At 34.7% G+C, this 13567-nt stretch overlaps 1 protein-coding gene across 2 annotated transcripts in view; it reads right to left on the minus strand.

The window, feature by feature from the left end:
* The window catches only part of PIBF1 (progesterone immunomodulatory binding factor 1), a 106296-nt gene that overhangs the window by 24310 nt on the left and 68419 nt on the right, over positions 1-13567 (minus strand). For both annotated transcript variants that reach the window (XM_077173616.1, XM_054655026.2), the window contains exons 13-15: positions 10996-11086; positions 7630-7732; positions 5735-5865 (exon numbers count right to left, since the gene is read on the minus strand). In XM_077173616.1, the coding sequence (XP_077029731.1) occupies positions 5735-5865; positions 7630-7732; positions 10996-11086 (325 nt within the window). The remainder of the gene's footprint in view (positions 1-5734; positions 5866-7629; positions 7733-10995; positions 11087-13567) is intronic.

Below are 13567 nucleotides of genomic sequence, written 5' to 3' on the forward strand. Positions count from 1 at the left end.
CCCTTACAGCATGAAGTTGAATAGTCCAATATTGATTTTTTTTCATTTTATATTCAGATATAGTATTGCCATTGAAAAAAATGAAATGCAAATAGTATATGTAAAGGTTTTGTACATATAACTGAATATATAATATAGCCATGTAGTGAAGCTATCCCTTGTCTGCAAATTACAGATGAATAGCTCAAAGCAGCTAATTATTACTTTAGGTCAAATGCTGTTCTTAAGTCACATAGTTAGAAAAGGAGGTATAAGAAGTTTTCCAAACAAAAGTTCCTTACAAGAGAGAATGCATGACAATTCAGTGATCTCTCATTGTGCAGCTAAATAATCACAGCTCAGATTTTTAAACAGATTTAGGAGAGTATTGCTTAATGATTTTAATTGAAATGTTTCAGGAGGCTTAAAAACCTATCCATGAAGTGTCCAAATTAAAATTAATTTTTCAAACTGTAAAAAAAAACAACAACTCAAACAACTTTTTAGAAGTTGTATTACAGGTCAGAAAATGTATAAAAAAGGACATATTTCTACAAATTTTGCTTGGAGCATTTCTCTGGTAAGCTGCAGTATTATTGGAATAGATGGTGCATATTTCACAGAATGGTAATGTTCTCATAAAAAGCTCATTGCCCATTCTTTGATGGGAAAAACTCATCTAACACTCTATGTCGAGCTTTATGTTTGGATGGCAATTAGAGAACCCAAAATGTTTAGGTAAGGAACATTTCAGTACAAAGCTTCTTAGTGAGCAAAATCCTTATACGGCTTCTGGATTTTCCACACAGTTAAGGCTTTTGAGTATTGCTTTTGCGTAAGTGAACCTCTTTTAAAACCAGCCATTGGTACTGAGAAATTTGAGTAACTGCATTTAAAATAAATACCCTCTCTTTATGAATGAAGTCCTTTTAACATCTCCAGTTATTTATAAACCTAGATGTTTTTAGCAGAAAATTATGTACTAAAACTACAATTACTTCACTACATACATAAGAATGAAACTCAGAGATTTGTTTTCCCACAGCATGACATAGTTACAAGCATTTCTTTTCAAAAGGAGTGCTAAATGTGATGTTTTCATTTCTGGCTAAAGAACTGTATGCTAGAGACATTTCTTTATAGCAGCAAGGAGTCATCCTCACAGCACTGCTCTTATTAAGCATCACTATTTACTTTTATTAATGAGAGTGCTATGTGGTCTAATATAAATAAGAAGTTACTTAACAGAGTATTTTGAGATATGCAGACCACCTATAAATGCATCCTGCAGATGCCCTGTCACTCAAGCCCAAGGTTTTGTATCCGAAATATATCTGCAGGTGCATGGCTCAGTTCAGAAGGACATGAAGTGCTCTGCTCCCAGAGCCAAGTTCTGTTTGAGGCCAAGTGCCAGCACAGCCCATGGCCTGCCTGGGAGAATCCTAAATGGACGGGAATGAGAGTGGGAGTGAACACTGTATGTGGGCAACACTTGACAGAGCCTCATTATCCTAAACAACCTCTCCTTCTCCTTGAGTGGTAATATGCTTGTGCCTTCACTCCTGAACCTCAGCAGTGGTATCACACACCTTTAATAACCTGGCAGTGGGTCCCTAAGTTGTTCATGCAAATCCCAGCAATGGCAGCAGCCCAGTTGAGCATTTACCCCAACCACAACAGCTCTTGCAGCTCTTAGAAAGGTACGGCTTAAGATCTCCATGTCCAGAACGGACACACTTCTCAGCAAACCATCAAAGTATCCCAGGTCTGCTGGATATACTACTTTAATTCTGTCTGATAAGTATTCTGGTTGTTTCTCTCCTTCCAGTGAGAAGCTGAATGGTGCTTTGAGCAACCTGATCTAGGGGAAGACATCCTTACCCATGGCAAGAAGGTAGAACTAGATGATCTTTAAAGGTTCCTTCCAATCCAAACCATTTTGTGATTCAGTCTGACAGCTACTGACACAGGGAACCTTGAGCACCACTTGAACAGTCCTTTCAAGTGAGGAAGATATTTTGATATGAAGGATCTGAAAGACAGCCTTAGCTCTACAGGTGTGACAATTAGGGATGAAGGCAGGTCAGCTGCTCTAGTTGAAGTGAGCTTTGAAGACCATGCTGGAAAGAGACTTAGATGGGTCTGCAGGACTTGTCAAAAATACTATATCAAAATGATCTGCCTTTTCCCATCTTTCCCATTCCTCTTGCAGAAATAACTGCTGTAAAAAATGACACTTTAGTAGAATTATGAGTGTGGAGAATACTGAACACATCTGTTGCCTGTTAAGGGACCATTATATAAGTGAATTTAGGTTATTTTGTGAAAAATTGATAAAGATATGGCCCAAGAACGTCCAAAATGAGATTTCTGTCATAGATAGCCTTCCTTGTGCTTGTCTTCCTCTTGTGCTGATTCAACAACATCTGCTGTTGAACAACACTCTGTTTCATCACAGAATCAAACCCACATCCAGTACAACCAACAAACTTCTCAATAGACATGGAAGTACAAAGTGCTGCAGGTTGCAAAACATTTATAGGTTGCAATAAAGTACTGACTCATCATCCTGGGAAATCTGCTGGAACCTAATCACCCCAGGAGTATGTTCTAAAAGGACTATTGGCCATGATCACTGCGTATAGGAGGCAATTATGGATTAAGACTAAAAAAGTAAATTCACTTGCAAATAAGTCCTTGCTGATCCCTCCACACTCAAGTTAAGTGGGAAGTGATAGAGAACACTGGCACTGATAACACAGATGTGTCTGTTCTGCTTGGGGAATCCATGATTTACAGAATGTTCTCTTTTGATGAGCAGATGAGATAAAAACACAACACGAAAAGAACACCCCTCCACCATTGAATCTGCACACTAAATAAGAAGGAAGGACAATTATGATCAAGCACAGAGCAGCTGTAAGGATAAATTAGGTCTTGATTCTCAGGGTGCAGGCATTATCAACACAACATTAATTTGTCTCCAACCTGGTACTCAAGTGTGAGATTAAAAACATTATGCACCCAGAAAGTCACTAGTATTTTTGAAGGTCCGTCTGAAAGCAAGAATTCAAGCACTATTTTTCCTTTAGCTGGTTCTTGTGAAATTGCTGTTTAGAAAAAAAAAGAATGCATTATTGTACTTAAAATTTTAAAAAATAATGTACCTGTGTACCTGTAGCACAAATTAAACCTCAGATTAGAGGTTGCTGCAGAATTGCAGTATTATTAACTATTAATCATAGGTAATGGTTGAAAGAATAATTTCATTTTGAAATGCTTTTACAAATATTAAAATTTTCCTTCAGCTCTGAGATACAGAGAGACCAGGCTTCATAAACCATGTTTAGTGTTTGCACTAATACTTTTCTAATAGCACCAACATTATCTGCAGAATTTAGGGCTCTCCTTGAGGAGCATTAATTCTCTGAACTCATCCTCTCAAAAATATTCCATGCACAAACCAACAAAATGCTGTTTAATAAACTAAGAGGGATAGGAATAGTGGGCTAAATCTTTTGATCCAGCAGAGCTTCACTTGGCATATATTTGGTAGGATTATCATTAATTTACTTAAATCCCATTCTGATTCAGTTCTGGAATAGCTGAGAGTAATCTGAAATCACCTAAGGGATATTTTAATTTTAAACTGTCATCAGCAGATTCCAAAAGGTTATCCTCATGACAAGAAATTTCTTGAATGTAATGGTTCTCTAGAAATCCCTACCTCTAACCTTCCTCTCACTTATCAGAAAGCAAAGGACCAACACTATCAATTTCATCCCAGATTATGATTTCTCATGTATGCCAGGGAATACCAGGTAACAATGTAAGATCTTTGTTTTAAATACAGAGTTATGGATAGCCAAATTAAGGACTACACCACTAATATGCACCAAAAGCCCTAAAACATTAGGCTGCTCCCAAGAATTTCTCTGGCCTATGAAATTGGGTAAACTTGTGATAGTGGAGTAAAAGCTATTTTCAGTTTACAAGGAATACTGGAAACTACCAGAAAAAAAATTACCAAAATAACTGATGGGCAAAATATGTGTTACTTTTTTTTTTGCTATAATATTTTTTTTGTCAGGTCACACTTTCATTTGCAGAAGCATAGACTAATGCTGAACACACCCCAGCTCCCCACAGTGGAGTACTGCTGGTATGTTTACCATGAATGCTCACACTCTAGGGCAGATCCATTTTCTTTCTTAACCTGAGTCCCTTTAAAACAAAAAAAAATTTCCTTTACAGTTTAAGGAGAGTAATAGGCATCTCTAAGAAATAACTCACTCCACCCAAAATCTGAATTACTTTTTGGAGATGTCACTTCCTCCATGAACTATTAAGGAAAGTTGACCTAAGTCTTTAATTTAGGTACCTTAGTTTGTAGGGTAAATTTAAGAACATCTAAGCATACAGATTATTGGCAATGAGCCATTTAACTCAAGAAAATCAATGTTAACAACACATTTAAGTTCTTTTAGATTTTAAAGCATGAAACATATACTTTCAGAAATGACCTCAGCTATGTATTCCCCTTCTATCTTCCTTCTGAGAGACTTTTAAACTACTTTGTGAATAACAAAACCATTCCATTATTATTTCCATAATCTAAAAATTTGTGACCAATTCTTTGATAATTTTCACAAATGGAAAGTAATACACTGTATATAGAGAACACTGGAATTTTTCATTTTCTGGAAAAATATAATTTATCTTTGAGGTGTTTCTTATAATGTAACAAGTCTAGGAAAATATTAAAAATACTTGATTCTGGAATTAAAAAAGGTCTATTCTTATTGAATCAAAATTAAGCTCAGTGAAAAATATGTTGTCAGGAAGTATGAATTAATATTTCAGTTTATTTATAAACTTATTGATTCATATATAGATTTGCTTGGATAATCAGCATTTTTAGGCATTTTTTAGCATTTTTTGTTATCCTCAAGGGATAACAAATACCATCCTAAACCATCAAAACACTGTGAATAGATACATGTGTATGACAGTATGTAAGATTAAGTATTAGCTAGAGTGAATCCTGTTTTATTTTAATTGCTTCAGTAGATTAGTGGAAAATCCTGTATTTTTCATGTAATTGCTTCATAACAGAATCACATTAATGTCTCCTAATAGTTACTGTTTGCTTTTCCTAAACCAAGACACCACATAAACACCTAATATTTAAAATTCTAATTCTTCTGTAGAGCAGTGGGACTCAGCTATCAACTTCCTTGAAAGGAATACTATTTTGTAACAGCTTACCTGGGAATCAGATGTTAGGGAAGTTGCTCAGTGGTTAGAGAGCTCTGACAGATGGATACAGCAGCAAATCAGAGTCTCCATGAGAGCATATGCTCTAATTTTGGCTGAAATACCCTTTACTGGTGGACTACTCTATTATAATTTTTCTCCAACTTTTTTCTTGATTTTTACTGTTGCACAACTGGTGTGTCATTCTTTCTTTTTAGTTTTCTGAACTCTTCTCTACTTCATGAGAGCTCTTCTCAACTCCAAACTCACTTTAAAACTGTCACAGCTACTTTTCCAAAACTAAAGTACCCTTTTCTGACATTGTGAGGCAAATAACAAGTGCTACAATTCCAGCACGAGGACTAGAGCTGGTCAGTGATGGAGTGTTAACATCTCAACTTTGTGGACAATAGCACAATTTTTTTCTAATGATAAAAATATAAGTGCTTTTACCTTCAGTTTAAGAGAAAGTAAAACAAGAATCAGTGATTTTAATTACCTGAAATCTTTTTCAAGTTGTGTAATATGTTCTTTCTGTAGACTTATTTGAGAATCTCTCTGTTGCACAGTTTCAATGAGGTATTTGTATGGCTGTTGTGCTTGGTTCAACAAAGAATTTGCTCTGTCAAGCTGCAAAAAAAAGGTATAACTACCATAAATGTTTAACTTATTAAGCACAATTACTTGATTATTACTGAATTATTATTGGATATTATTGTTTTTTACCAATTGCATATTAATATAAACTCCTAACCTTTTATTACATTTACAAATAAGGAAACACACCTCCTTCAAATTGATTACTAGTACACTATCTTCACACTCTTCTGTTCTAATTGTGTGCTATTTTCACTGCAATAATGATACTACTCTCTACCCTCCCCTAATCTGCGTTTTCAAGGGTTTTAATGTAACAGCTTCCATTGATTAAAAAAAAGTAGAGTCAATGCCTCTGTTTATGGTCTTATTGATTTACTGTGGTCTTTTCTTCCCTCCTTTAAAAAGCTGAAGAGGTTGTACAATAAATACTGCACTTAAGTAGCAGTATTTGAGCCAAGCTCAAACCAAAAGCTGAAAAAATCACTTTTGCATCAGCTTTTTATCCATGTTCTAGACTTCATCTAGGTGACTGAACAAACTGTCAGTGGAAAGAAAAATAATGGGCTACTTAAGCATGCTGTAGTCTACAGGATCCCTGGTTTGTTCTAAAAAAAAAAATCAAGAAAAACAATAGCTGGGAGTAAAAATCATGTAAAGACAGCAAAGAGAAGTTTTAAAACTTTACACAAAAAAACAATGTTTAACTTTGTACTGGATTGTATTATGATTTAATCTATACAATTATATGGTAAAAGATCAAAAATGTAATGACAGGATAAAAATGAGCTGAAGATGCTCCTGTGGAAAGCTGCAGGAATTTGAACTAAGGTCAGAGATACTGAATCTTTCATCAGTGAAGCAAGTAAAAAACTACTGTGGGTAAAGAAATGTATTGAAGTGAAACACAGAACAATTTAAGACAAAGAATAGTGATATGGAGGAATACCAAGGATAACAATGGATTCACCAATTTCCTTTCTTCCAAGTAAGAACCTGAAAGAATATGTTTTAGTCAAATAGAAATTACCATGATATACCTAAGAATACATAACAAATTAAAGTATTGGTTAAAAAATCCCCAAACTTCACTGTTCATGTATCTTTCACTGAAATAATCTATATAAACATATATATACACATACAATTTATAAAATTCAAGTAATTCAAAAATATGCAGAAATTTCAGTATTTTCACTCTGTGAAGTACTTGGGTGTAGTAATTCTAATTTGTAAATACTGTAGCTTTAAAAATCAAACTGTTAAGCTGTTACCATTCCTGAAATAGTAAGCCTACAAATTACATATGGTGGCATCATCTAATAGAAAACCTAGTTGTCCTTTCGTTCCTATGAGAAACATTAAAAGATGATTTAAAGATTTTTTAAAAAATTAGTTTGCCCTAATTCTGGGACCTTTCAAGCTGAAGTTTGTTACATATCTTCAAAAGTGATTTAACAGAAGAGCTGTGTAAGAAGTAGTGATGCATTCATTGAACAATTAAGTATCAAACAGAACAAACTAGCTTGGCTGGCTGTTCTTCTGTTCAGAAATCAAAACGTTGTCTGTCTGGCTGACATTCTTGTTTAGCCTGTAAAGTAATTCTCCTTTCAATATTAGTTGCAAAACAGAATATAAACTTCTTTGAAAACTTCTATCATGGAGTTTTGGTTAATTATGAGGCCATTTTTTTAACATCAAATAGATAAAAAACACTATTTAGAAAAGATTTCATTTTATGAACTGCTGTTCTGCAATGTTTCTACATATTTGAATTTTTGTGTAATAATGATTTACCTCTTGTGAAATCTGTATTACTTGTTCCTTCTGATGTTCCAGATCTTTCACAAGCAACGAGTTTTGCTTTTCTAGCTGCAGCAATCTTCTTGCCAAGTGAACACTGTGCCAGTAAAAAGCAAGCTCAACTTGAATTTTTTCCAAGATAGGCAAAAGAAATTCTAACATTTATACTTCAGAATTTGATTGCCTTAATTTTTCACCAATGCTTAAATATTAACATATATAAACTATATAGTTAAACATGCTGCATAGTCAAAGTTAGAAGAACAGTGAAAATATTACAAAATGTAACAGCACTAAAATAACATTCCCAAAGTTATGCTATTGTAATATTTTATGCATAGTAATTACAATTTGTCCAATACTACACAACTGTAGAAATACTGTCAAAATCCTTCATCTAATTATGATTATTTACTTTTTAGCAATTTTACAAACTCATTTTAATTCTAACTTAAATAATGGTTTAAAGATGCTCATTAATATATGTTTTGCAGCAAAACACTTAAAATGTAGTATTTTATCACTTTCAAAGGAGAGGCAAAATTGTTTTGTCTGACATTTAATATGCTAAATAATTTAATATTATTGCCAATTTTGTTTTAAATAAACTTTTATGTGGAGTCACAGATTAACTTTGAAGACAAAGGATTATTGACCTACTTAAACAACCTAGTTAAAAAATTAAATCCTCAACCTCTTGCAAGCTTTATGTCCAGAATCAAAGAGTTTTGAATCTATTCAAGAGCACAGGTCCATGGGCAGGAAAGGGAAGATTCAAGATGCACTGCAGAGCCTACTAGCAGACATCTAACCTAGTCCTCCAAACTCTTATGAATCACAGAATGGGCAAGGTTGGAAGGGACCACAGTGGTCATCCAGTCCAACCTCCAGAGCCCGTTGTGCAGGACTGCATCCAGGTGGTTCTTGAGTAACACCACAACCATTTCCTGACTCTGATACAGAATCTATGAGGGTAGAGTGGTCTAAAGCAGATTGACTGACTTGAAGCTCAGGCTTAAGTGTGCATAAATCTAGATGAGTGTATGAAGTTTATCTGAAAATTTGACGAGTCATAACATCCATCTCTTCCTCAGTAAAATGGAATAGACTTCTGGATTTGGCAGAAGTCTTAATAATCTTTATCTGTGTTATAAACATACTCTTTCATGCACTAATCTCATCTAGTACAAAAGAGAAAGGAACCACTTCTTTGACTAGTAGCTATTAGAGTGTAAGTGAAAACTTGGATACCTTCCCATGGCAAATTTAGGAATGCAGCCCGTTGTAATTTTCCAGACTTCAACTACTCAGTGAACTTCACCTGAATTTGCAAATATTTAAGGATAACACAAGTACACCTTTCAGGCATACTTTTCAGTATGTTTTTTAACTAGTTTGAATTGAAAACAAAGAGACAAAGGGACTGATGTGCAAAGGCATCTTATGCTGGAAACATTTGATTCCAACTATACTAGAAAATTATGCAGTGCTCAAAAATGTGGTAATTCCTTGTTAGCAAACCACCAAAGTCATCCTGGTAGTGATTTGTATTCTTTCATTAACACTTCCCAAGCAGTTCCTAGACATAGCTGAGAAGTCAGCATGGGCAAGCAAATTACTGCCAATATGTTGTTCACATGTAGTTTATCCTACACTGAGAACTGTTTTATGGCAACAGGTTTCTACAGGCCATTTGGTCTTGATGCTTCAGAGCGCTCCCAGGCAGGCTCAATTTAGTACTAAGGATGTACAATGCCTATGTTTGAAGTAATGAAGGAGCTGTTTCTGGCAAGTGGCCAAAGAAGTATAGATCCCACACTGCCTGAAAAGGTCCATTTTGTACAAACTTTGAGAGACTGAAGTGCATGATGTGAACTTGAAGGAGCTTTTCATTTAGGATCCCATATGTCTGGGATTAAAGAGCAGGTAGTGGACTCCAGAAAGAAGATTATTCCCATTTGTAATAGATTGTCTTTCCTTAAGCAATCCTAGAGAGCAGAAAATTTATCTGTGTTTCTTTAATGGTGTTAAATAGAGAATGGTGTCAGAGTCTTTGCTTTTAAAAACTTTGGCAGCTAAAGGCATCACACACATTATCGGCCTGGCAGTTTTCCTTGAATCAAAACAACAGGTAAACCATACACAGTCTTTTATGGCTTTTTAAATCTTTTTAATTCTAAAAGATAAAGAAATCCTATGAAGTCTCCAACACTATTATGAAGGATTAAGTCAGTTTATTAGTCAATGCCTTTTGGAACAAAAGTGGAGTATATGAGTCATTCCAATAGAGCTGCTTCTAAGCTCAGAAAGTGTCTTCCAAGCATATCTGAAATCCTGGCCTGATCATCAGATTCAGCATTCAAAGGAAATTCAACAGAGTTGTCATATGTGTAAATAATCTAAACTGAATCTAATAAAGTGAGGAAAAAGAAGGATCAAAGTGGAAACTCAGAGAAGTGCCCAAACTATTGACAAAAGAGGAATAAACTGAAGCTTTAGGAAATGGTGCTATAGAGCTCTCAACAGTTTTCTAAACCAGATGTGCAACAGGGTCATGAAGTTTTTTGCACACTCTTCACCTTCCAGGGATGGTGACTCCACCACCTTCCTGGGCAGCCTATTCCAATACTTGACAACCACTTCTGTGAAGAACTTGTCCAACCTGAACCTCCCCTGGCAAGCCTGAGGTCATTTCCTTTTACCCTGTTGTTAGTTGTGTGGGAGAAGTGAGTCACAGCCACTACACACAAGCTCACAATGAGCCATTCAAATGTCACTATTATTTCTTAAAGACAATGCATAATATAAATTTATTAGTTCAAAATGACTATGATCAAGAGGCATGTTTTTCACCTATGCATCATTTTAGTCTATTGATCAAATTTTCAAATTGACCAAATCAGAGTAAACTAAAAAAAAAATGCAAGTGGAATACGATCCTGTATTAGTGAAGATAAAATAGTTATGCTCTGAACCACTGTCCTTCTTAATATTCTGACAGATATGTTTTTCTTACTATTAAATACAATGATTTTAGGGTATTAATAATGCATATGCTATTATATAAATGTAAACAATGTAACTAATCTGTTTTTACAGCTGCTTAATTTTATACAATTATAATAATCTTTCTAAAAGTCAATGAGAAGGGATTTTAAAATGACCTACAAAAATATGCTCATTCATATGTATCAACTACATTAACAGGTCCTAGTCCTCAATCTATTCCTGTAAACTTAAGCCATTAAAAAACCTCTTCATGTTAATCAAACTGGCTGGATTCTAATAAAAAACATAATGCACATAATCTTCATTTAGTTTATCTCGAACAAGTGAATTCATGAAGTACTCTTTTTTTACCTTTGCTTTAGTCGTCTTTTGGCTGTTGTAGGAACATTAGCACCATATCCATATGAGAAGAGAACCCTTTCAGCTTCAACTTCATCTTCCACTGCAAAAAAATGCAGAAAGGTGCTGTTGAAGAACAGTGCCAGAACTTATAAACTTCTAAGCAATTCTGTTTACAACTCAACATGCAAAAACATTTTTCTAGAAACTAAATTTTCAGTTGGTGTAACCTTCTGGGCTTGAGTGGAACAGGTTTTTTCACCATTAACATCAAATTCAGTGCCACACTTTAATTACTTAAAACACTTCTCATTTTTATGATTAACGTAAGACTTATGGAATACAAAAGTAAAGGAAAATAGTTCAGTTATCTTGAATATTCATACTGTTGGTATGGTCACAAAATACATACTACTTGCATAAGTTTACTTCAGCAGTAGAAAGTTAGGTTGCTTAAGTTTTTAACCTAAATAATTATTTCTCAGTGCATACATGAGAAGGTAGAGGAAGACAAAATTTGAAGTGTTTAAGGTGACAGGACATAACAAAGTCCATGGGACCAGAAGGGACACATCTGATGTTGCAAAGGAAGCTGATGTCACAGCGAAGCTGCTCACTATGGTTTTTGAAAGGCTGTGGTGATCAGAAATTTCAGCACACTTGATGAAAACAAATGCCATCCATTTCTTCAGAGAAGGGCAAAAGAGAGATTCTTAAGTACATGCAAAATAGAAATATTAAAAAAAATCTCTGCTTCCATTGGTGATTGATTTCTGAAAACACATTTCTAAGGGTTTGAAACAGATTATAATTGCTTTGAAAGGAAATCCCAATAGCAGCAAGATTAAAATGTCTACGTTCATATTTCAAGTTCTGGAATTCAGGTTTCCGCTCTCCTGTAAGATGAAGTGGGCCAGGGAAAGAAAAAAAGAAAAAGAAAAAGAGTAAGTGTATGTGTGAAATAGAAAGAAGCAGAGAGAGTGGGACAGAGAGGAGGTGTAAAGGGGGACAATGAGAAAAATGGGAGCGGCAGGGGTGTGAGAGAAGGAGGGAGAACAATAAACACCAGCCCAGGCACCACACAAAAGCTTTGATGAATCAAATAGTTGGGCACAGGAGAAACAAATGTAGGAAATTATGTGAGTCCTATCTGACTCATCTTTCTTAATGCTCAAGTGCCTCAAAATCAGAAATACCTCCATTTCTCAACAACTTGCAAAATGCTGTAACTTCTTTTCTCACTTGTCTAATACCCTTGTAATACTATTTTAAACAAGGATTCTTAAAACACATTTAGGAAGAGAAAAGCCTCTAGAAGAGCACCTGTGGTAAGTCACATATCTAGTACATTAAAAACAATATAGAAATTTCAGTAAGTATGACAGAAAATGTTTACTAATGTGGCACTACAAAGACACCAGCACTTCAGAGCTGTCTTAAATATGACAGAGATTTCTTAGGTGCTGTAAACACCTCTGGTTCAGAAAAACATAAAGAATAATTTATCCTGCCTTTGTTAATACCCTTCTTTTTGGTTACATACTCAGTGTCAAATGTCTCAGGAAAACATCAGTAAGATCCTGTCCTGTAAATTCAGATCTGTCTCTAGTGCCCGGTAAATGTCACATCAGGAAGACAAACACAAAAGAAATTGGAAATGTAGTAGGTATCAAAATAATATTCTGTATCAGTGTGTGCTTCTCTTCTCTTACAACATTCCAGACTCTTCACTTGACTTTGTGGTGTAAATTTACATTTTATAAGCTAGGGGACACTTCTTAATGACAGTTTCTTATGCTACTCAGCAAGGATGTGCCATTGTGAGGATACAGATGGGTTCAGTCTTTTTCTTAGAAAGATACTAAGCAATGGAAACAAGAAAAAGCAAACAACTAGTCTACAACAAAAACACCCTAGCATGAAGATTGTACCCTGGAAAGGAAGAATAGACAAATGCCAAGGAAATTTACTACTGCTATTCATGTGGAAACCTCTTAGGCACTGTAAGAAGTGGCTATATAAATTGTTGATAGCTTCCTGAATAAGCTGTTTCATGTCATTTCAATATTAATAAAGTGAGGCATAATGATCAGGGAGTAACAGTAAAAATTCAGTGATCTCTTCCACATGCATATTTTCCAAAGGGAAAAAAAAGTGCATAAATATATATATATATATATATATATATATAATATATTATATGACAAAAGCCATCTCACATGTGTAAATAAATACACAGTTCATTAAAAAGTCCAGAGAACCCAACCCTCACTGACATCCCCAAATAGTGTAAAACAGCAGAGGCTTCATGACTCAGGATGAAGTAAAAAGCATTATATGCTATTTAAATATAAAGAGGTGACCACAGGAATGAAGAATAATCCTTATTATCACTAAAATCTGTAGAAAACTCTAATTGTCTTCCACACAATACTTCAGTCTAAATTATGTTCCAAGAAAGATGGACTGAAGTATTTCCAGAAAACACTTGATTTGAAAAATAGTTATACTTCCTTTCAGTTATTTTTCTACCTTTACCTATTGATGACTATCAGGGCATAATTTGAGACGCAGGATGAAGTAA

This window comes from Agelaius phoeniceus, chromosome 2 (assembly GCF_051311805.1).
Source record: "Agelaius phoeniceus isolate bAgePho1 chromosome 2, bAgePho1.hap1, whole genome shotgun sequence".
In the NCBI taxonomy this organism is placed as follows: domain Eukaryota; kingdom Metazoa; phylum Chordata; class Aves; order Passeriformes; family Icteridae; genus Agelaius; species Agelaius phoeniceus.